The sequence below is a fragment of the Rhinolophus sinicus genome, chromosome 16 (assembly GCF_057876585.1).
Source record: "Rhinolophus sinicus isolate RSI-liver-muscle chromosome 16, RSI-T2T, whole genome shotgun sequence".
Classification (NCBI taxonomy): domain Eukaryota; kingdom Metazoa; phylum Chordata; class Mammalia; order Chiroptera; family Rhinolophidae; genus Rhinolophus; species Rhinolophus sinicus.
The window spans coordinates 17,788,442-17,811,101 of record NC_142516.1 but is presented as its reverse complement, the minus strand read 5'-3'; the positions used below and the strand labels follow the sequence as shown (position 1 = coordinate 17,811,101).

General features: G+C 50.4%; 1 protein-coding gene across 6 annotated transcripts in view; it reads right to left on the bottom strand.

The window, feature by feature from the left end:
* Nucleotides 1-22,660, bottom strand: part of AKNA (AT-hook transcription factor) — a 52,149-nt gene that overhangs the window by 19,373 nt on the left and 10,116 nt on the right. For 4 of the 6 annotated variants that reach the window (XM_019719580.3, XM_074330902.2, XM_019719578.3 and 1 more), the window contains 8 exons: nucleotides 18,003-18,389; nucleotides 14,043-15,112; nucleotides 12,250-12,324; nucleotides 6,414-6,570; nucleotides 5,526-5,680; nucleotides 2,919-2,978; nucleotides 891-1,018; nucleotides 189-396 (listed from right to left, as the gene is read on the bottom strand). In XM_019719580.3, coding sequence (XP_019575139.3) covers nucleotides 189-396; nucleotides 891-1,018; nucleotides 2,919-2,978; nucleotides 5,526-5,680; nucleotides 6,414-6,570; nucleotides 12,250-12,324; nucleotides 14,043-15,112; nucleotides 18,003-18,276 — 2,127 coding nt within the window. In that variant the 5' untranslated portion in view covers nucleotides 18,277-18,389. Of the gene's footprint in view, nucleotides 1-188; nucleotides 397-890; nucleotides 1,019-2,918; nucleotides 2,979-5,525; nucleotides 5,681-6,413; nucleotides 6,571-12,249; nucleotides 12,325-14,042; nucleotides 15,113-18,002; nucleotides 18,390-18,612; nucleotides 18,632-22,660 lie in introns of those variants that run through there. The other 2 variants (XM_074330901.2, XM_074330903.2) reach the window with 2 other exon arrangements.

Below are 22,660 nucleotides of genomic sequence, written 5' to 3'. Positions count from 1 at the left end.
AATTAGTTCAACCTACACAGAAAACTCCATGAGGGTAGAGGCCGCCTATTTTTTTGTTTCTCACTGAATTCCCACCATGTGTCATGAGTCCTGGTATATGGTATGCACTTCATAAATATGTAGTGGAGAAGTCAATTAGTGAAGAAATGAGTGAAGGAACAGACCAACATGATTGAGCAAAGAAGTACCTCAGGGCAGAGGGTCTGGATGGCAGGCGTGGGGGCCTGGTCTGAGGGAGAGGTCAGACACGCTGGCTGGTGGGGGGAGGGCGTGGCCGAGGGGCTGTCCAGAGGTGAGTCTGGCCCGGCTCGCTGAGGTTCCTGCTGGTTCTGGTCCATGTGGTCCTTCAGCTCTTCTAGGCGAATTCCTAGCTGGAATATCTCTGCCTCCAGCTCCCTGCAATGGGAAAATATCAGCACTGGGAACGGGGATGGCAGCCAGGTCAGGCAGGTCTGGGAGGCTATGCTTCAGAGTAGAGGCCCCAGAGAATGCCCAGGGAGGGTCTACTTAATGCCATCATTTGGATTATGTGGAGAACACGAAATAAACAAGATGAAAATGGACTCCACTGGGAATCAGGAGGCCTCAGCCCGAGTCCCCTCTGCCACCAATAGGCTGTGGGACCTTGAGTAAATCCCTTCCGGATCTGGCCTCGGTGTTCCCATTCTCCAATGAGAGGTTTGAGCTCTTATCGCCAAAGTCACTTCTCATTGCAGTGAGTCCAGAAGGGCACAAATCTCAGCATTCAGTATTCCCCCATTTGGATATGTGCCTAATTAGGATAGGACGTCTTAGTATGCAAATTATGAGGACAAGGTGTGCCCCTGCTGGTGACTGAGGGAACCGGGCCTGCCCCATCTGTCCCCCCAGGCTCCCTCCCCAGCAGGTACCTGCCAGGATCAAACTTCCCAGGTGTCCCTTTGGAGCCGGCAAGCTGCTCAACCAGGTGGTGCTCCCTGCAGGCCTTCAGGTATTCTTCCTCCAGGGCTGAGTGGGCAGCCGTTAGCAGCTGGAAGCCCTGAAACCAGACCAGGCCAGGAAGACCTGAGTGTCCAGCCCCCGTGGACTCGCTCCCTGCAGACACAGTGAATGAGACAGCCCATGGACAGGCCACAGGACTCATCCTGGGTCTGCGGAGGCCTCCGTGCCCCCCAGTCTCTGGGAGGCTGAGGTGGGGACCAAGTCTGCCTGACCTGGTCGAGCTCTCTGCCATCAGACTGGCATGGCAGAGGCATGGCGTACAGCGCCATGTCCTTCCTGGGTAGACCTAAAAGAACCCCAATGTTCCATGGCAGTTGTAGTGTCAAATATGCTATCACTATGTCCCCGTAAGGACCCAGTACTGGAGAGACCATGGGTCCTCATTCTTGATTTGCAACATTGTAGGTTTTGGAACATTAGTCATTCTCTTCCCAAATCCCTCTGGACTATCACAACAGATGATGTTATCGTCACCATCATACGACTGATAAAAATAATTATCATTGCTGAACATTGAGACTGTATGCGAAAGCACTTCGTATTATTCATTTAACCTTCAACATAACCCTAATGAGAGGGGTATGTTATCATCTTCATTTAAAGAGGAGGAAACTGAGGCACAGAGAGGATATTTAAGTTGGTGGTGGTCACAGTTAGTGAGCAAGATTTGAACCCAGGCCCTGTGGCTTCAGACCTCATGGGCTTAACAGTTATGCTTAGCCCACATAGTAAATGTGATAATAGCTAAAACTGCAGAAGGTGGGATCATGATCCCTGGCTTAGTATCATCCCATCTCATTCACTCCATGCTGACGACAAGCCAACGGCGATCTAGAGTCTAGTCCCCAGTCAACCTTGATCTTCCAACTGCTCCCAACCTCCCTGGATATGAAGGAATTCGGGTAGAGGGAAAGACAATGAATGGTTTTAATTTTCAAAGTCCTTGATCATCCACTCCATGAGATAATAGACTCCATATCACGTGTTTGTAATTGGAAAATGCACGTGACGTCTATACAGTAACAGAGGGAAATGTACCATAATATTTTCTGTAAAAAAGGTGTGTTGTATTTGCCCCTCCAGGCCCTCCAGCGTCAGCTGGGCTCCCTACCAGCTGGCTTCTCATGGGGTCTGAGAGGTTACAGGGCAAGAGAAGAGAGACCGGGGAGGGGATGGCTCCCGGCAGGCGCTGGTCCCTGGGCCTCGTGTTCCTTGTCACGCCCCTGATGCTGCCACACCCCTGCTAACTGCCCCCTCACTGACCCCCCACTCCCAGCTCTTGGGAGCTCCATCTGCTCCTTCCCAGGACCCTGGCTGATGCAGCAGAAATCTACATGTTTATATATGATGAGAGTTACCTAGAAATACCACAGGGAATAAGCCAATAATGTTAGCTCAGGGCTCTCCCCCACTTTTCCCTCTAGTTTTTAATTTTTTGGCTATTACTATGATAATAAAGAAAATGAAAAAGAAAAGGCCTCTTTCTGGTGGCTGAGAGCAGGCTAATCGGTGGGAAGCTGTGCAGGGTAGTAATTATGAGTCTGGACCTGGGAATCAGACAGACCCGAGTCCAGGCTCTGCCGCCTATTAGCTGTGTGGCCTTCAAGTTACCTCTCCAGGATTCAGATCCGTCCCAGTTTAATGGGGGTGATGACTATAACTGCCTTGCTGGGTTTTTAAGATGATAAAATGAAATAACGTACATCAAAAGCTTGTCCTGGTACCTGGCATGCCGTCACCATTGCTTAATAAGTGGTAACTATTGCGATATAACGATCATTATCATGGGAAGCTAAGCAGAGGCTGTTGTTCTACAAGGAGACACTGTGTCTGGGGTTCTCTGGCCTGTCTTGCAGCAAATGAAGCTTCAGAGACTCTGTGATGGGAGACAGCAATTATCTGGCAGCTCCAAGGTCATCTCCTGAAGTGGGAGGTACCTTGAGTTGATCCTGGGGTGTCAGCCGTCCTGCTTGCATCAGGCCCACAAAGGACTCCACCTGGACATTGAGAGGAGAAGGAAACACACTCCATTAATCCAGACCCTGGAAGATGCGTCCTGCAGACTCAAGCACTCAGCTACATTCATGCTTTGGCACAAGGAGCTGGGTCCTGCTTCACGATGTGGGTTTTCTGCCAAGCACGAAGAGGCGTGTGCCAGAAATTGACTTCACCACTGACCTCGGCCATGGTAGCCTTGGGAAAAATTAAAGGGGAACCTCCAGGAATTTACTGACAGCAAAGCACACTCACTCATGTGCATGAAGATCTATGAGGCAGGATATTTACTGCATCATGATTGGGGGTGGGGGTGGGAGAGGTAACAGTTTAAATGCCTATCTGTGGACCAGTGTGCAGACATCAAGACGAGGAAAGCACATGTGTATGTTCTGATGTATAAATGCCTCCAAGGCCTGCTTTTCAGCATCAAATCGAGGTACAGGACAGTGTTTCTAATGCGCTACCATATGCATAAACTATGTGGAGAATAAAGAAGAAAAAATATAAATACATTTGCTTATATATGATAAACTATCTCTAGAAGGATGCAAGAAACTGAAACATTAAGTGCTTCCAGGGAAGAGAACTGGGTGGCGGGGGATGGGGATGGGAGGGAGATTTTCTACTACATGTATCTTTGAACTTTTAATAAGGTGAATTGATTGCCTATTCAGAAATAAATACCCAAATTTGGGACATTAAAAAAGTCAAGGTACTATATAGCATACACACTTTTGTGATTATTTCTATAAATGCTTATGTACATGTTGAACATTTTTCCATGGAACAGAAGGGCAAGGGTGGGAGAAAAGGCTTTTCGCTGAATATACCTTAGTAGTACATGAGGGTATTGACTGACCATGTACATCTATCTACCACCTTTATAAAAAAAATTTTTTTAATTAGGAGAAAAAAGGAAAGGATAATTTGGGGACCATTTCTAGGAAAGCTCTAGATCAGTGCTGAAATGTAACATAGAAATTTATATAATTATAGTATATAATCTAGATAACATATAAAATAAAAATGTAATGAAAGCTACGTATCTAATTTTAAATTTTCTAGTAGTCATGTTAAAAATGCAGAAACAGGTGAATTAATTTTAATATATTTTATCAACCTAAAATATTATTTTGACATAAATTCAGTATAAAAAATTATCAATGAAATATTTTATATTCTTTTTGTCATGCTAAGTCCTTGAAATCCAGTATGTGTTTTCCACTTAGGGAACCTCTCGATTTGGACTGGCCATAGGTCAAGCATTCAATAGCCGTGTGATCTGTGGCTGGCTCCCATATCAGACAGCCCTGCATCAGTCGGGGCCCCAGGTCCTGCTCAGTGTGATGACCTTGGCTTTGCTTCATTTTACAACACACAGGACAAAGAAAAATGTCTCTCCAGGGCCCAGAATGGTGGTGATAAAAAGGAGTAAAGTACTTGTTCACGCTATTACAACATGGATGAGCCTAGAAAACATTATGCTAAGGGAAGGAAACCAGACACAAAAGGACAATTCTTATATGAAATGTCCAGACTAGGCAAATCCATAGAGACAGAAAGTAGATGAGCAACTGCCAGGGATTGGAGGAAGGGAAATGGGGAGTGACTGCTTAATGGGTATGGAGTTTCTTACTGGTTGATGAAAATGTTCTAAAATTGATAGTGGTGATGGGTGCATGACTGGGAATATAGTGAAACACTGAAGTACTAACTTTAAATGAGTGAATTTCATCTCAATAAAGCTGTTACAAAAAAAAAGAAAGAAAGAAAAAGGAAAAGAATGCTGGCGTTTCTCTGAAGGAAGTTTGTTTTCTGAACATGGTGCGGCATGTAACTACTTCATTTCCCTTGCTGCATTGACAACTGGGAAGCTCAAAGCTAAATATGAATCTGGTAGTGTTCAGGGTCCAACAGAACACTTAGTTTACTCACTTCATCTTAAGTTCATTTTATTTTTTTTTCTACCCTTACTTCTCCTTTGCCCCAGTTTCCTCACTTCCGTTTGCAGAATGTGGTTATAATGCATGTATTTTCAAAGCCACTTTGAAGCACTTTTGGAATAAGGCCAAGTGTGTAGTTATAAACAGATCTGCAAACAATTCACAGTTATTTGGACTGTTTGATGAAAAAATAAAGGCCCTTTGAGAACTGACTGAGAATTGGCTTCTGTAATGAAATGAACTAAGAAAGTGGGGTGATTTATCCTGAAGAGGAAAGGTTGAGCGGAGGTTTTATTACCTTTCCAGAATCCTGAGAGAGCTGATTGTCCCCTGGGGGCCAGTGATCCAGGAGACACTTTCAAGCACAACTGGAGAGAGTGTGATGAGACACAATGACAAAAAGGAAGTAAAACCTAGCACTTGGTGACAAAGAGGAAGCTGGAGCCATGCGGCCTCTAAAACCAGGGGAGAGGCTCGTGTTTTTGAAATGAGCAAGTTAACTCTGGCAGGGCAGTGACAGAGAGCCTCTCATCCAAGGAGGCAGAGGCTCTGCTTTCTCCAGGTGACTTATGTCTCTTCTGCCAAAGCCGGGGCTCCACTCACCTTGGCCAGGAACCGACTGGCCTGAGAAGTCAGCACCTGGGTCCGCTCTGCTGAGGGCTGGTCCTGGGCAATGCCCAGGTTCTCTGGAAGCCACCCTGGGGTGGGCGTACTGGTGGGCGAGGAGGGGCTCATGTCTCCTCGAGCTGACGACCACCCTGTAATACACAACCCTGAACACTGGGGCCAAGACCAGCCATTGCTGGGACTGAGAGACTGATGCCTCACCTCAAAACCACTGCCTCCATCATGAAGTTATAGCTCAGTCATTTCACGATCAGGCCGTCTTCACACAGGCCCATGGGAGTGGCTGGGCTGGGCAGTGCTGTCCCCATTTACAGGAGACAACAAGGCCGGGATCTGCCCTGGATCACACAGCTGGAGCCCAGCCAGGTCTCAGGTTCCCAGGCAATAGTGTGAGTTCTAACTCACAAGGGTGCAGGTTCAAATCCCAGCCTCTCCCTTAGAGCAGTGTGACCATCTGCATGTGCTCACCTCTCCGAGCCTTGGTCTCTGTAACTGTCAGTGGAGCACATACTGCTCCAGGCTGACGTGGGGCTTTAACTAGGATCATGTGTGGCAAGGCGGGGCACAGGGCCTGGCTCCCATATGGGCTCCACAGTGACAACGCCCTTTGTCATTCAACGCGCCCAAGATGCCCCAGCTGCTAAGCGGCAGAATGAGGACTTCGTGCAGCATGCTCTGGCTTAAAGCAGGACACTTCTTACATCTCCAATTGACCTCTTCAGGTCAAAGGGGCCAGAGAGGGGCCTCACACACCTCCCTGCTTCCCCCAGCCTGAAGCCAGTGCCACCCCAGATGAAGCAAGTGCCTCCAGAACAGAATCACAGGCAGAATGAGCCCTCCAGCCATGTCCTGTCCCAGACTCACCTGAGGCCTCAGAAGCCTGTGGAGCCTCAGTAGGGCCAGGCCACCGCTCCACAGAATGGGGCTGTGGGATGGTGAAGGACAAGACCTTGGTCCCCTGGGGCACGGTCCCTGTGTGGATGCTGTGGCTGGGTTGGGGCGGGTCGGAGTACAGGTTCACCTGTCGGGGAGAGAGGCAGGGATGGAGCCAAGTCAGGGGTGGGGCAAACCCACTCCACAGGCTTCATCTTCATTGACACCCTCACTCAGGCACTCAACAAACACGCCTGTTATCATAAATGCTACCTTTTAATGGAGCCCTTGGGTGGGGACCAAACACTGGGCTAAGGGCTTACATTTCATTTCCTCTTTATGGCAGTCCTAAAAGGGAGGCAGGCAGGGACCATCATCCCCATTTTACAGAAGAGAAAGCTGAGACTCAGAAAGGTTAAGTCACTAACTCAAAACCTCCAGCCAATAAATCCTTGGCCTGGGATTATAACTTGGCTTTGACCTCAAAGTCTACAGTTTTTATATTAAGAATTTTATTAATCATGTTTGTTATAATATAACCATAATATTATAATTAACATAATATTTAACATGCAACAAGTATATTATAATGGTATAATAATTAATATTTGCTAATAAATGTAAGGGTGAAATTCAGGGAATCAAGAACAGTTAAACTTAGCTAGTTTGCAGTTTAACTCACTGCATAGCTATCGAGCCACCTGTAATTAGACTTAGTTTGTTTGCTGTTTGATCCATCCTGATATTCATCTGTGTTCTCTTTGTTCTTCCCTCACTGATTAGCTGAAGAACTCTGTTCCCTTTCTCAAGGCTCCCCATACCTCGTTAATTAACAACATCCTAACCTGGGAAAGAGCAATTTCTTAATCCTTAGGCACCCAGACACTGGAATCCAATTTACAACTTCTTGCAGGTTTTTACTGGTGATGCATTCAAGTCCCAGGCTGCTATGGCCAAGTTCGAGTCCAGAATCTGGAGATAACATCGTCTTTAAACAGACCAGACCCCAGGAAGGATGTCAGCCCTCAGACCTTCCTGACTCCCCCTTTCTTCTATAAGAGAAAGCTAAGCTGAAGTTAGGTGCCCTGGCAAAGGAGTCTGCCAGGATTTCTCTCTTCCTAACTTTAATAAAAACTTCCTTTGCTTTCCCACTTTGGAGTCTGTGAATGCTTTCACCTTTTGTGAACGCCCAGGGGTTAATTCCACATCACGACAACAAAAACATTTCCAATAATAACTATTACATTGATAATATCAGCAATTAATGGCTGTTTGAGTGAATTAGAGTAAATCACAGGTGAATGAACTACTCTCTCAGGTATAGCAGATCTCTCTCACTGAGGATGGATTTCCCGTGGATATCCGGGTGTGTGAGAGAGAAGTCTGGTCAGGCCGGTGGCCAAAACTCAGAATTAGAGAGACCCACGTACCATATAGTGGTTTAGAGCAGCGCTGGCAAACTATGGTCTGATTTTGTGAATAAGATTTTAGTGAACACAGACATGCTCGTTTGTTTACGAGTTGCTTTCTGGCAACAACTGCCTAGTTGAGCGGTTACCATAGAGACTGTGTGGTCCACAAAGCTGAAAATATTCACTATCTGGCCCTCTGCAGAGAAAGTTTGCTGAGCCCTAGTTCAGCGTGGGAGCTGTGCAGAGCCTGGATTAACCTCTACTTGTGAGTCCTAGAGTCGCTGACTTAACCACCGCTCTGTATACAAAGTGAGTGCTCAGTAAACAGCAGCCACCACCCTCACATCCATCATCGCCATCACCACCATTATCACCATCACCACCACTAGCACATTCATCACCGCCATCACTCCCAGACGCAGGTCCCTGGAAAAGCCACGCCCCTGTGGGTGGTGCCTTAGTGCCCCCTGCTCCTTATGATGTCCCCAGGTTAGGAGTGGGCAGTTTAGGGTGGGCCTGGTGAAAAGAGCTCCCTAGCTCCCACAGGCAGCCTCTCCCTGCCTCAGCTGCTCTTTATGTCCTGGTCCTGGCAGAAAAATCTGCTCCAAAGTGAAGGACAATGACCCTGCATTGCTTGGGTACGCCCCCTCCCCAACCCCATACCCCCACTCCGCGCCTCCAGCTGCCTCTTCCTCTTTCAGGCCCAGCCTCTGATGAGAACAAAGCTGGATTTTAATAATCCCCTCAGCCATCTGCTCAGGCCCGCTGGTGGGGGCTTGCCCATCAACACCCCTCTTCTCCCAACCAACGTGACCCAGAACTGGGGGAAGCCCAGCCCTCCATGTTCTTCCCTTCCCTCTGGTCCCTGCCCCCAGCCTCAGGCCAGGCCCACCAAGGCCCAACCTAGGGAGCAACAGGAACTAGCAGCTTCGAGCACTGAGGGCCCCCCATTGTTTCAGGAATTAGAGGATCTTGAAGCAGGGGTCCAAAGCCTTGTGCAGATGCCCTGAAGAGGGGAGCTGAGGGGAGCTGTGGGCAGCTGCTGAGCTGTCTCCCAGCTGACATACGTGGGCCCACCCCTGGCTTCAGAGCACCCCTTTTAAGCCAGGGTGATCCATGATGCTCCCTGAGGTTTGACTAGCTCCCTCAAGGGGGTTAATCAGTGAGTGTGGGAAACTTTGGGTTAAAAATTCACTCTTCTCTGCACAGATGGGTTTCCCACAGCCTTTAAAATGCTAATGGGCTTTATGAATGGGGCAAGGAGGGGGAGGGAGTGGAGAGAACAGGAAATGTTTCCCCAGCTCCTCTGAACACAACCTCTCTTGCCTCCCCCACCCCTTCCTCACCTTCTCCCCACCCTCGCCCCTCCCCATCTCCGTTAGGATTTTCTGGACCAACAAGGTCTCATCAGAACATACACTCTACGAAAGGCAGTTTTATGTCACCCCCCTGTTCTTTCTGGGGTAATTTCTAGTCTCCTCAGCCTCACAGATCCCCCAGCAGCTGAGAGGCAGCTGAGGTGGGGGACTGAGGCTGGGGGGAGGTGATGAGCACAGCGAATATGTGAGGTCACCAAAAACTCTGGCTGTAAGCTGGTGTAGAGAATAGAGCCCAGAAGTAACTCCTGACCAGCCCAGGCTCCCTGCCCCCACCCAGTCTGGATACAGTGGTGCTCCCAGGCCAGGCAGTGGGACTCCCCAGTTGTAGAACCTTCAGAGTCTGGCTGTGCTAGAGACTCGTATAAATAGTGGGCTTTGGAGCCAGACTGCCAGGCTCAACCCCAGCTCTGGCACCTATTTATTGAGTGATCTTGGGCAAATGACTTACCCGCTCCGAGCCTCAGTTTCCCCAACAGTAAATTACTTAGGACTGGTCAGTAAACATCACTCATGAGTCTTGTTCTTATCACTATAACATCATTATTCTGCTTCATCCCTAAGTGTCTGCCACAGACCCGGTGCCAGGGCCCGTGAGGCTCACCCAGACATGGGAAATGAAGCACTTTAGAATCAAGCAGACCTAGGTTTAATCCTCAGCGTTTAATCCCTTACCAGCTGTGGGACGTTGAGCACACCACTCCACCTGGCTGAGCCTCAGTTTCCTCTTGTGAAGAGGATCAAATGAGGTGACAATGGTATGTCCTTAGCCTGGGCCTGGCCCTGTTTCACTGCTCAGCAAAGGCCAGTCTCTTTCCCCTGGGCCCACACTGTTGCTGGCTACCCACTGGCAGGCCTGGCCTGGGTGCCCTGGGCAACATCCCCAGCCTGGCCCTCTCCCACGTGGGTCCAGTCTCCCCAGGGTGCTCTGATCAGAGTGAGGGGCTCAGCAGATCCAGGGAGACCACTCCCACCTGCTCAGCCTGAGGGAGCAGGAACGCTTCCACCTCCCTCACAGGGGCTCTGAGCAGGAAGCCTCTGCACATCTCACGAGTCTACAGAGCCCTGGGCAGAGTGAGAAGCCTGGCCGGAAGCCCTAGGCCCCATGGGACAGGGCGCGTCCCCTCCCCACCTGGGCTTCCTGTCCTCCTTAGCACGCGGGGATGGTGAGCTCTGCCCTTACTGCTCCCCGGGGTGGCTGTGAGACTGGGGGTCCAGGAGCATATTGTCCTGCTCCTGGAAGAGTTCAAATGACCTGTGCTTGCCCTTCTCTTGAGGAGAAGCCGCGGCCAAGGAGTCATTTTTCCAGAAAGTGGGAGTGGGTGAGCTGGCACTGAACCACTCCCAGCCTCTCCCACCTTCCCTCCTGCACTCCCCTCACACCGGAGACAGGGGTCTGTCTCCAGCCATGACCCTGGCTGAGGCGACTGCATATCGGGAGACCCGAGTCCCCCCTGGGTTGGGAAAGCACCCATGAGAGGAGGTACCACGGCTCTGCTCCATCCACCCCTGCCCGTGCCCACACTATGCCAGGCACATGGGCACCCAATAAACACCTTTATATTAATACTATTCATAATAATAACATTCCCTGTCTGTAAGAAAGGCCTTGCCAGGTGCCAGGTCTGTGCTTCCCATGTACTGACTCATTCTCTTAAATGAGTAAAGGAGGAAGGAAGGAAAGGAGGGTGGGAGGAGATGCCTCAAGCCTCTGCCCCTGACCATGACCTTTAGCAGGCTCTGCCCCTCTGGAGGTCCCAGTTCCCCGATCTGTAAGAGGGGAGCGGAGGGTTTGGGCCTGATGAACAGTTTCTTTACCCTCAGAAATTCTAGGCGTCTGCAGCCATGAGAATGTGGTTTCCCCGGAGAGGATGCCTCACCAAGCTCCCTCTCCTGTCCTCCCCAACTGCCCTGGCCCTTCCACCCCTGAATCTTGCTCAGCAGTTCAGAGATGTAAAGAGGCTTAAGATGCCAGGTGGATCCTGTTCCCTTCCAGGAGGGAGGGAGGCTTCACCCCCTTTATAGATGTGTCCAAGGAGGTTGGGATGGGAAGGGAGCTGCCTGTGTGTGAGGCCAGGGTGGGGACGCAGAGAACTGCTCCAAGGACAGGGCCCCTTCCGTTTTCTCATCATGGCTGCCTCCGCCCACACTTCACAGAGGCATTTCTAGATGGCTGAGAGCAGCACAGTGGCAGGAGAAGGGGTCCTGGAGCATCACAGAGGCAGGCCCACGTGGGGGTCCTGAGAGAGGAGGCACGGGAGAGGAAGGGTCTGCATCTCTGCACCTCAGCTGCCACCCCCTCCCTCCACTGCTACCTGATGGGGCAATAGTAGGGTGGGAGGAAGGCAGGAAGCCGCAAGGGGCTGCCACAGGTCTCACTTCCTGCCTGACCCCAGAAAAGGGGAAGATTTCATATGCAGAATTCACAGCCTCTGCCCTAGTCTGGGTGGGGGCTGGGCAGGATGGCAGCCAGCTCTATGGGGTGGATGGATTTCCCCTCCACGTTCCCCCTGCCACACACTTGGCAATCATTCGACATTCAGTCAGGGGATGAGGGGAGAGGCTGTAGTGAATGGTGGGGAAGAAGAAAGGCAAAGTTGTGATCAAGGAAGGATCAGGCCCAGGAAATAAGCACCAGGGGCTGAGCAGAAATTCTGTGCTACTCCCTTGAGGCTCAGAGAGCCCGAGTAACTTCCTTAAGGTCACAGAGCTGATCAGTGATGGATTCAGGAATCAAGCCCAGGGGATCTTACCCCAGAGCTCATTTAGAAGGAGAGAGCTTCTGGTGAAAATTCCTGGACACCCTAGATTCTAGGATTCAAGGTAGTCAAAGCTCATCAACAGTAAAGGGGACTGAGCTAGGAGACCACCGCACAGGGTTACAGAATGAGTGACATTGTCATAAAACAAGGAAGGACAGAGTTTCACTATCCCTAGCGTCTCATGCGGCAGGAGGCAGTGGCCCCTCTCGAAGACTATGGGAAAGTGTCATCTCCAAGGGGCCAGGGCCCACACCTCCCCGCCAGTCCAGCCAGGTACCTTGGCCCCCAGGCGCAGCTGGTCAATGGTGTTCTCGGCCTCTGCATACTTGGTGAGGAGCTTGTGGTAGTCCTCCTGCAGGAGAGGAGAGCAAAGCAGTTACCCACCCAGGCTCCTTGCTGTGAGGCTCTTCATAGGGAACCTGCCCCCCAAAAGGGGCTTCTGGGTTCCTCAAAGTGAAAGAGCTCAGTGATGGGAGCGGAGCAGATCTTTTCAGGCTCACATGCAATGCAGACCTCCACGGTCAAATTCTGGAATGCCAGAGGTAACAGGACAACTCATTCACCGTCCCCTTCCACCAACTCAGACAGTGAGTCATGGAGGAGGGCTTCTGGGCTGCTTTACCTTGGTTCCAAAACCCCATCACAGAGGACTGTAACTACTTGCTTCCAAATTCCCTGCCCATCTCTGGGCTCTGTGGGTAAGGCCCGCATCTGTCTTCCCCGCTGCCCTATTTCCAGCTTAAGTAGTATGTGCTTCATAGGTAATTTTTAATGGCTGAATGAATGAATCATCAAAGGTCTCCTGGGTAGAAAAATCGAAGACTTGAAAATTACAGTTGCATTTACTCAGTCACTATTTGCCTTAAAACTGAAGAGTTTCATTAAAACAAGTCATTACAGGGGAAAAGCAAAAATAAATGTCACGGTCACCTTTGAAGGATGCTAGGGAACTGACGCATTGTTCTGAAAACTGGTAATTAGAAGGACGGCATCAAGCATTTCTCCCATCTTTCCCATGTGAACAAGAATGCAGAAGGAATGAGAGCACGGAATACTACCATCCGTCACCCCAAATGAAGGACTGAATCAAGGCAATGACCATCAGCGGCCGCTCACATCAGATGAGAGGGCAGCAGGCATTCCCTGCCTCCTGAAGGGACCACCCGTGATGTGCGGTTGCCCCATACTCCCTACCCACATGGTGCTCATGGCCTGGAGGGGAAATAAACAGGGGATTACAACCTGAAAAAACCTCTCGCTCTGAACTGACAATATGCAGGACAGAGAGAGGACAATGGGGCATAAGAAGAGACACCAAAGGATGCATCAGCAAATGGGAGACTCTACAGGACAGAACTGGTTCCTCAACAAATAAATTACAAGGAAGAAAAATGGAAAAAAAAAAAGATGGGGGAGAGACTTGAAAGACACACTGGCCAAATGCAATATGTGAGCTGTGTTTGGATCCTGATTCAAACCAACTGAAACAAACAGGCCATGTATGACACACACAGGGTGATGTGAACACTGACTGCATATTGGGTAATATTAAGGAACGGGTGTTAACTTTTAGGTATGATGATGGTACTGTGGTTACGTTCAAGGTAGAATCCTTATCTTTAGACATACATTCTCAAATATTTTTGAATCATATGATCTGATGCCTGAAATTTGTTTCAAAATACTCCGGTAGGGTGAGTGGGGAAAAGGGTGAAGCCATAGATGAAAAAGTTGCCAGGGGATGGGTGATGGGTATATGGGTGGAAGCCAGGTGACGGAGACAGGAGGACTCATTATATGATTTTCGCTCTTCTATATGTTTCAAATGTTTTCACAGCAGAAGTTAAAAACAAATAAACACGGACTATCTTTGTAGCATGAGAGCAATCACTGTTCTTTTTGAGCAAAGGGCTAGGGACTCGTCATGGCTTGGGGTACAACCCTCTCTCCACCAGCAGGGGGCTCCTGGGCCAGCCCAAGTCCCCCACCCCCCCCCTTCCAACCAGCTTCCAAACCACCCAGGCCAGCAGGTGCCTTGGTGACACACCTTTAGAAATGAGTCCAGCTTACCTGGAGCTGATGGACCAGCTTGGTGGCTTGTTCAGGCGTCTGAAATTCTTGAGGTACCCTGGTGATGTGGTGGGAAGAAGGTGGGTCCTTTCCCAGGCAGGCTTCTTCACTGCTCAACAGCACCTCCCGCACAATCTCAGCAGGTGACTTGAAGATCAGTGGCCTCACAGGGTCCCTAGGCTGCCTGCTGTGGCTCCTAGACTTGGGAGGGCGGTAACTCTCATCTTTAGGGAACTTCACCCGGGGTCCCACCTTGGAGAAATCAGGGAGTGGGTAGTTCAGCCGCCCCTGGCCGTACTTGGGGGCATCAGAAGATGAGTGGCCAGCCAGAGTGGCTCCCTGCCTGGGTGGCAGCCTGTCCTGCTGAGCTGGCCTAGGCGGAGAGTTCAGGGGGCTGATGGAGCCGGTGAATCGGGAAGGCAGCACCTTAGGTGATATCCGTGTCCGCTTCCAGGCTTGGTCCCCGGGCTGAGGGCAGGAGAAGCTGGTAGTTTCTCTCCTCCATCTATGTGCGGGACACTGCAGGCTCTGGGCTGGGGTTGCTGACGAGCCCTGGAATTCCGTGGGGGTTGCCAGAGCGACGCTCCCTCCAGTTGTGTCATCTGAGTGTCGGAGGCGGTGGCTGGGGCTCTGTGGTAAAGCTTCTGTTAGGGCAGTGGGCTGGGCGTCATCAGCCTCTCCTTCCCAGGTAGAGTCAACACTCTCACTAGGGTGGTCGAGGCTTACAGTCCCACTGCTCCAGGACCTTGCAGGGCTGAGGTCAACAGTTGGGTTGACCTCAGAATGTTCTGGAAGTTTGTTTCCACTGGCTTGTTTGTCAGAGGCCACCCGAGGTGGGGCCTGATCCCACCCCAGACGACGCATAGGGCTGGTGCTTCCATTGTTTCCAGAGCAGAGACCAGTCTCATACCCCAACTTTGGGGAGCTCTTTCCAGCTTCCTCAGCCTCATGATCTCTGAGGGCCACATCTGGCTCCTCTTCTGTCATGTCCGGTTGAGGATCCTGCTTAGGGAGCCAGTTGAGAGGCAAGTTGGAACTTTCTGGGCTGTCCCCATCCTCTGCTTCACACTCTGGAAAGAGAGGTCATTGCTTAGTATATGTCAGGTCTGGACTCACCATGGAATGTTGCCTAAGTCATTTCACCCCTCCCAGTGAGCCCCCACATGGCCACGTACTTACCTAACACCTCCTCTAGTTGTCTCAAAGGTCCTCCAAACTCAAACCTCAAACCTGGTTGTCCCCCATGTTTCCTGTCTCAGTAAATAGCAACACCATCCCATCCAGCTGCACAAGCCAGAAATCCGGGAGGCACTTTGCCATCTGTCTCCCCCTAACCCTTTAATCAAATCCGTCATCATCACCTCCTACAGAGCTGTCAGACTCACCTCCTGCTGCTCTAAAGCCCACTACCACCACCTGTGCCCCAGACAACATCCTCTCTCACCTGGACCTCTGCAGTAGCCACCTCGTCGTCTCCTCAGTCACCCCTCGTCTCCCATCTGAAAACTTATCAATATTTTCCTGTTGTTCCCAGGATACAGCTGAACCTTTACTATGGTTCCAAGGACCCTGCCTCCAGCCCCCATGAGCTCTCCTGATCTACCTCTCTCCAGGGTCCCCCTCAGTCTCTCCCTGCTCTAGCCATGCACATCCTCTCCCACCACACGGCCTCACACGTGCTGATCCCTCTCCCAGGGTCCTCTTTCCCTCCCTTGGCCAGTTAACTCCTATTTGTCCTTCAGGCATTAGCTCAATCTTGACCTCATCGAGGAAGTCTCAGATCTTCCTTACTAGGTCCAATTCTCCCTTAATAGGCTTTCACGGGATTGAATACCTTTACTCTGAAATACTTATCCCAACTGCAGTTTTCCATTTATTCATGTGATTGTATCATTAAAAATTTTCTCCCCCACTACACTGTAAGCTCCATGAGGGTAAGGACACCCTCTATTTTTATTTACTATTGTATTTGCAGAGTGGCTGCTCAATACTTGTGGACTAAATGAAAGGAAGGAAAGAAGGAAGGGAAAGGAGGACAATAAGGTATGCAATGTTCCCAGAAAATGCATAGTTGTTGTACTTACTACATAGTGGGTGCTCAAGAAATATTCATCCATCCACCCACCCATCCATTCATCCATCCAACACCCACTCACCCATCTATCTATCCATCTACCTATCCACCCATCCATCCATTCACCCATCCAACACCCACTCACCCATCTATCTATCCATCTACCTATCCTCCCAGCCACTCATCCATCCATCACCCACTGACCCATTTACCCGTCCAATGATGCACCATTGGCTGCATAGTCAATGTTTACTGAGCACCTACTCATTCCTAGGTCCTATGTCAGCCTCTGGGATAGAGCCAAAGCTACATGAGACACAGCTGCATACCGCCAAGAATAGACTCTCTGCTCTGCCCAGATGCACCGTTATCATAACCCTTGTATCACTCCCTGCTCCCTATGCTCTTTCCTCTACGCTTGGTACCTCCAGATCCTTCAACTCCTTAAAATCTCCTTCAACAGGTCTCTCTTGTTTACAGCAGCACACTCGAAGTCAAGAGAGGTTAAGTATCTTGCTAAAGATCACACAGTGGCTCAGAGCAGTCCTGGACCTAGAACCCAGGTCCCAGGCATGGAGGCAAGTTAGTTTCTGCTACTAGGGTTCATGCAGTGGGATGAAGGGAGTGGGCTTTGGAGCCAGGGGGCCCTGAGATCGATCCAGGCTCCTCTGATCCCTCACTGGGAATCATGGGCAAGGAGCTGACCTCTCTGGCTGTCCTTACTCAGACTGGAGGCTAGTCCCTCCTACCTGGCAGAGGATAGTGAGGAGGGAAGGAGACAAGTCCCAGGCTCTGCCTAGCCCTGCACCTGGCACACAGTAAGGGCACAGGACATGCCAGCAGGTGTTACATCATAGCAGGGAGTTACCATGTGATCTCAGGAAGAGATGCCCCGCCCTTTGATCCCGGTGCATCCCATTCCCTGAGGGAGAGCTCAGAAATGGCTCCCTAGAGGGTAGCTGTGGGCAAGCCTGACATGAGGAACTTTGGGTCATGGCACAACCCACTATCAGCCTAATGGCTTCTGTACCGCTCACGGGGCCTGCCTGAATTGCAGAGTCCTAAGACGGGCATTTCATTTGTACTCAAAGAGCAATAGGTACCAGGCATCAAGCTCTGCCTATTCTCAATGGTATTATTACTCCCATTTCACAGATGGGGAAACCAAGATTCTGAGAGGAGAAGGGACTTGCCAAGCCAAACTAGGAGGCTAATCTAAGTTGGTCTTGATGCAGAGGGAACAGTTACTTTGGAAAACAGGGAATGCCAACAATACCATTGCTACCCAGGATCTTACAAAATCTTAAAAATGGGCATAACCCCTGGACCAAGCAAGTTAAATTACCCAGGTTATTATCAAATCAAATGTACAAAGATGTGCTGATAACATTCATCTCTGCATTATTTATAATAGTAAAAGAACAGAAGCTAACTAAATGCCCAGCAGAAAGAGACTGGCTGAACAAATTTCAGAATATCCACACCATGGAATTCCTAGTCAGGCATTAGGAATGACTTGTGCAAGAATATTCCATGAGCTGAAAAAATGTTCATGTCTATTAAATTACAAAAAAAAACCAAAACAGGTTACAATATAGTTTCTAAAATACTGTTCCATATTCATATTACCTTTGCATATATACATATGGAAAAGAGCCACCTGGATATTAAGTAATTTTTAGTTTTTCCTCTTTTTGCTGACGCTTTCTGATTTTTCTGCAATGAAGAATATCACTTACATAATTTAAATCTTTAAAAAATTTAATTATAAACTTCATAGATTTTAATTAAATTCTTTGCTAAAACTCCCTCCCACTCCCCACCTCCCACCAGAAAGTGGGATGATTGGGGGATACCACTGTGAGGTTTGAGGGAGTCACTCTCACCCTCTTCCGTAGACTCTCCTGATTCGGAATCCTGGCACCCATCGGGCTGCAGCTCCAGGCCCCACTCCAGTGGCTGCAGGCGCTGCTGGGCCAGGCGGAAGTCCTCCAGGAGCTCAGGGCTGGTGGCATTGGGAAAGGGTCTTTCTTCTCCCCAGCTGTGTGGACCACTCCCATCAGCATCCTTTCCCTCCTCGGCCCAGGCCCAGCGCCGCCGCTGGGGCCCCTTCCCCAGGCCGGGCTGGGCCCAGTGGACCTCCGTCCCTGAGCTGGCCATTAGGCCTGGTCTGTGCTTCACCTGGGCCACTTCATCTTCAGGAGATGGAGCTGCCACTATGGGCACCAGAGTCACCACTGGCTCCTCTCAGCACCAGCCATCCTGCCTGAGGCCTGTCAGGGACACAATCAAGGAACAGCATTAATCCTTGAGTCTCCTCCTTTCTTTAGAACAAGAAGTTACCAGCAGGAACTCTGGATCAGACAGCCCTGGTTCAGCTCCTGGCTCCATCCCCTTGAAGCTCTGTGACCTTGGGCAAGTCACTCTGCTTTCATTTTCTTCATCAGTAAAACTGGGATAATAATTCGTCTCTCCATCAAGAGTGCGTATAATTACCTGAGATACAGGGTGAAGAGCCAGGGGTTGGATGCGTGCTGGCAATTGTTACCTTGTGCCAGGCTCTGTGTGTGGGTGCAGGGCACCAGCCCAGAGCAACGGGGAAGGATGATGGCGGAAGAGGGTGGTGGCAAGAGTCCAGTGCAGGCCTAGGAAGTCAGAGAGGGTCCTATTTAGAAGCCGCTTCCTCTGAGAACCTTCCTGACACTCCTTGGGTAAGAATTCAGATCGGGAGTGGGGGGATGGTGAAAGAGCATTCCAGTACCCCAAATAATTGAAAACAGGCACTCAAACAAACACATGTACACACATGTTCATGGCAGCACTATCCAAATAGCCAAAAGGTGGAAACCCAAACGTCCATCAACGATGAATGGGTAAACAATGTGTGGTGTACACATACAATGTACTATTAATCAGCCATAAAGAGCAATGAAGTGCTGACACGTGCCACAACACGGATGAACCTCGAAAACGTTATGCTACGTGAAAGAAGCCAGACACAAACGGCCGTGTACAGTATGAGTCCATTTACATGAAATATCCAGAATAGGTAAATGCATGAGAGAGAAAGCAGATTGGTGGTCACCAGGGACCGAGGGAGAGGGGACTGGGCAGAGACTGCTTCATGGGCACAGCTTCCCTTGTGGGGTGATGACAATGTTTTGGAACTAGATACAGGTGGTGGTTGTACAATATTATAAATACATAAGATGCCACTGAATTGTTCACTTTAAGATGGTTAATTTTATATTATATGAATTTCACCTCAGTTTAAAAAAAAAAAAAAAAGCATTTCAGACAAGGGGACCAGCGAGCACAAAAGCCTGACGGCAGGAGGCAGGCATGGAAGTGGTTTCCTGAAGGCTGTGGTATGTGGAGCAGGGGCTGGGCGCTTTGACGGCAGAGAGTGTGGGCAAGGAGAGGTGGTGGCCAGACCCTTGCAGGTCCTGTTGAGGCATCTGAAGGGCGTCCCAGACATGGGAGAGCACATGGTAATGTGGCTTCGAAGTTCCTCTCTGGCTGCTCTATCCTCACTTCCTTTCCCTCTTTTCCTTCTCTCTCTCCTCCTCTTGCCTCCGTCTTCCCCATTCTCCTGCTATGGCCCACACTCCTAAAGCACCTCCTCTGTGCCCAGTACCACACGGAGCTCTGGAAACACAAAGCTGACAGAGCAGCAGACATGGTCCCACACAGGGAGTGAGAGGGGCTTCCAGAAGCTCATCCAAACCTGGGAAAACGGAGGCCCAGAGAGCAGAGGGGCCTTGCCTGAAGCCACACGTCAGCCAGGATAAGGCTGGGGTACAGGGCCCCTTGTGGCCCAGGTCCAGGCTCCTCCCTCTATGCCCTGGAGACAATGGAGTGTAACTCCAGGCCTCGAGGCCAGTCAGCTGTTTGTCCCGGCAGCCTCGGGAGCACTTGGGTCTTGGTCAGAGCCTGATTTGTACTGTTGAGAAAAGTCAGAAGGCAACTATGTCTGCATAGAAAGTACCCCGGGGACCATGTAGCCGGAGAAAGGCTGCAGCCTGCTCAAGGGTTGGGACAGGGAGGAACATTCTCCCCCCTCTGGCTGCAACCCCTGCTCTTTGGGCGGGAGTTCATCCTCCCCACTTCATATTCCTCTCGCCCAGAATTTCCTGCACATTACGCTGAGCATGCCCATGGAGGCACCATATGCTGTGTCCGCTCTTGCCAGCCTGCCCGAGAAGCTTTACCTGCATGTTCCCAACCTGCCCGCACCCCAAACAGCTAAGTGGGTCACAGGAAACCTATTTTTCAGATGAGAAAACCAAAACTCAACATGGAATAGTGACTTGGCCAAGATCACCCAGCTGCTTAGTCACAGAGCAAGATTTAGAACTGGCAGTTTTGGCCCAGGGGTCTCCAATTTTTTTTTTTTTTTTTATTGCACCACTCATCAGTAAAAATATATATCTGCTGGCATACCTAATATATATTTTCTATAACTTTATATACATGTATGCTCATGCTAACACATTATGTGTATTAGAAACAATATATCCAAAAAAGGATTTTTAAGATACAATAGAAAATACATATTTTGAAGGGCCACTCTAATTCTTTTTTCCTGCCCTGGGGAGGAGGGGGGGAGAGAACTGTACCTCTCTTGGAAATCCTGCCAGTGGGCCTTAAGCTTGAGTGCTCTTAAGAGTCCTCTACAAATTCAGAGTCCTAGGTCAACCCCAAGAAAGCCAGATTAGTGACTCAGGGACAGGACCCAGGAATCTGTATTTTAAACCAGTGCCCCAGGCAAGGCCCGCCCGTTAGGTTGGCGAGGCCTCCTGGCTCCTGCTACTATGGCAGGTGTGAGAGGTGCTAAGAGCTGTTGCATTAGTTCTGAAACCACTGCCGGAGGAGGAGGAAGGGGCCAGGGACGGCATGTGGTTTTTTGATTTTTTTAAAGGGCTTTTTCTAGCTGTGCCATAGAACAGCCTGCCAATCACAGAGGCCTCTGGGGCACAATGAGGAACATCCTGTCCCCTGGGATGAGTCAGTCCTCACAGAAATCTCACCAAGGGAGGCCGGGTGTCGGAGGCAGCTGCGGTCACTGGCTGCAGTTTTGCACATACGCACCAGGCCCCCAAACCTGTGAGCCTCTCCTGAGCAGGACCTCTGTCTTCCACGCGTGCCATGGCCCTTGGTGCCACGGAGCGTGGGACTGGTCAGTCAGCTGGTCAGTCAACAACATATATGAGTGCCAACCGCATGCCAACCGCAGGCTGGGCGAGGACATGCACTCACTGGGCTGCTGTGAAAGAGAAGCGGCTGCGCGTCCGGAGACCAGGTTCCGGGCCAGTGCGGCTGCTCCACGGTGACGGGCTGGGCTGAGTTGTTCCTCGCTGTAAAATGGACAGAACGCCAGCGGCTCTTGCTACAGCAAGTGGGTATCGCCGCGTTGGGGCAGGCTGGCAGGTGGCTAAATGAACTTGGAGGTTCCTGGTTGGCTTGTTGGCTTCTGAGGGCAACAGCCTCAGAAGTGCTAACCCCTTCCTCCTCCCTGGGCTCCCATTTCAGAGTAATAAAGATATTGAGCACCCAGTGGGTGCAAATTAACTTGAAGAAAAACCTGGGACCTGCTACTGTATGCCAAGCACTGCACAAGACACAAGAATACAGAAATGAGCAAAAGCATTCCCAAGTGTCAAATGAACGTGGGGGAGAGGAGGAGGATAGTACAGAAGGGTTATTGAAGAAAGAAGCCTTAAGCGGGGCTTGAGACACAAAGAGGGTTTGGGGGGAGAAGAATGGGGGAGGGCACTGCAGGCGGAAGGAACAGGACAGTAGGCAAAGGTCTAAAAGTATGAACGGAGCCTGATGAACAGCTACGGGCAGGGGTCCTTGAGCACCAACACAAGGCAGGGTTGCTCTAGGCAGCCTCCATGAAGGCTGCAGCGCTGCTCCCAAAAGGCAGTGGGGTTGGGTGAAGGCTCCAGCCATGTGAGCTGGGGGCTGAGTCCAGGAAAGCCTTGTTAGCACCAAGTCCCGTCAAGGTCTGGGCTGCCAGCCCAGGAGAAACTAGCCCCACAAGGAAACACCAACCCCCCCATACCACCCCTGCTCCTTTTGTGTGTCCCCCCCATCCACCACCTCACCCCTACCCCTGGCTCTCTCAAGGGTCTATGAGACCCTTGTGGTCTCTCTCTCCAGTTCCCGAGTGGGTCAGCCACCTCCACTCAGTGCTTCTCTATCCCCACAGCCACTCTGAAACTGAGGACCCTTCTCTTTATGGCTCCATCTCCCTAGTTTTCCTTTGCCAGCTGCAGCCATGCAGCCCACCTCCCCCACCCCATGCCTTCTGAAGCCCCTTCCCATCCAGCCAGGGCTTTCCAGGGTTGCCCATCCTGCTCCCTCACTGACATCTCCCAGATTTGGGAATAGAGCCACAGAGAGGTGGTGGGCTCTCACAAGACGTTGCAGCCAGGATGTGCAGCCCCAGGATTCAAACTCAGGGCCCGTGACTCTGAAACCAAGTCCATTGCACTTGAGAGGAGGGCAGCAGGAAGGGGAAAGAAGACCCCCTATATCA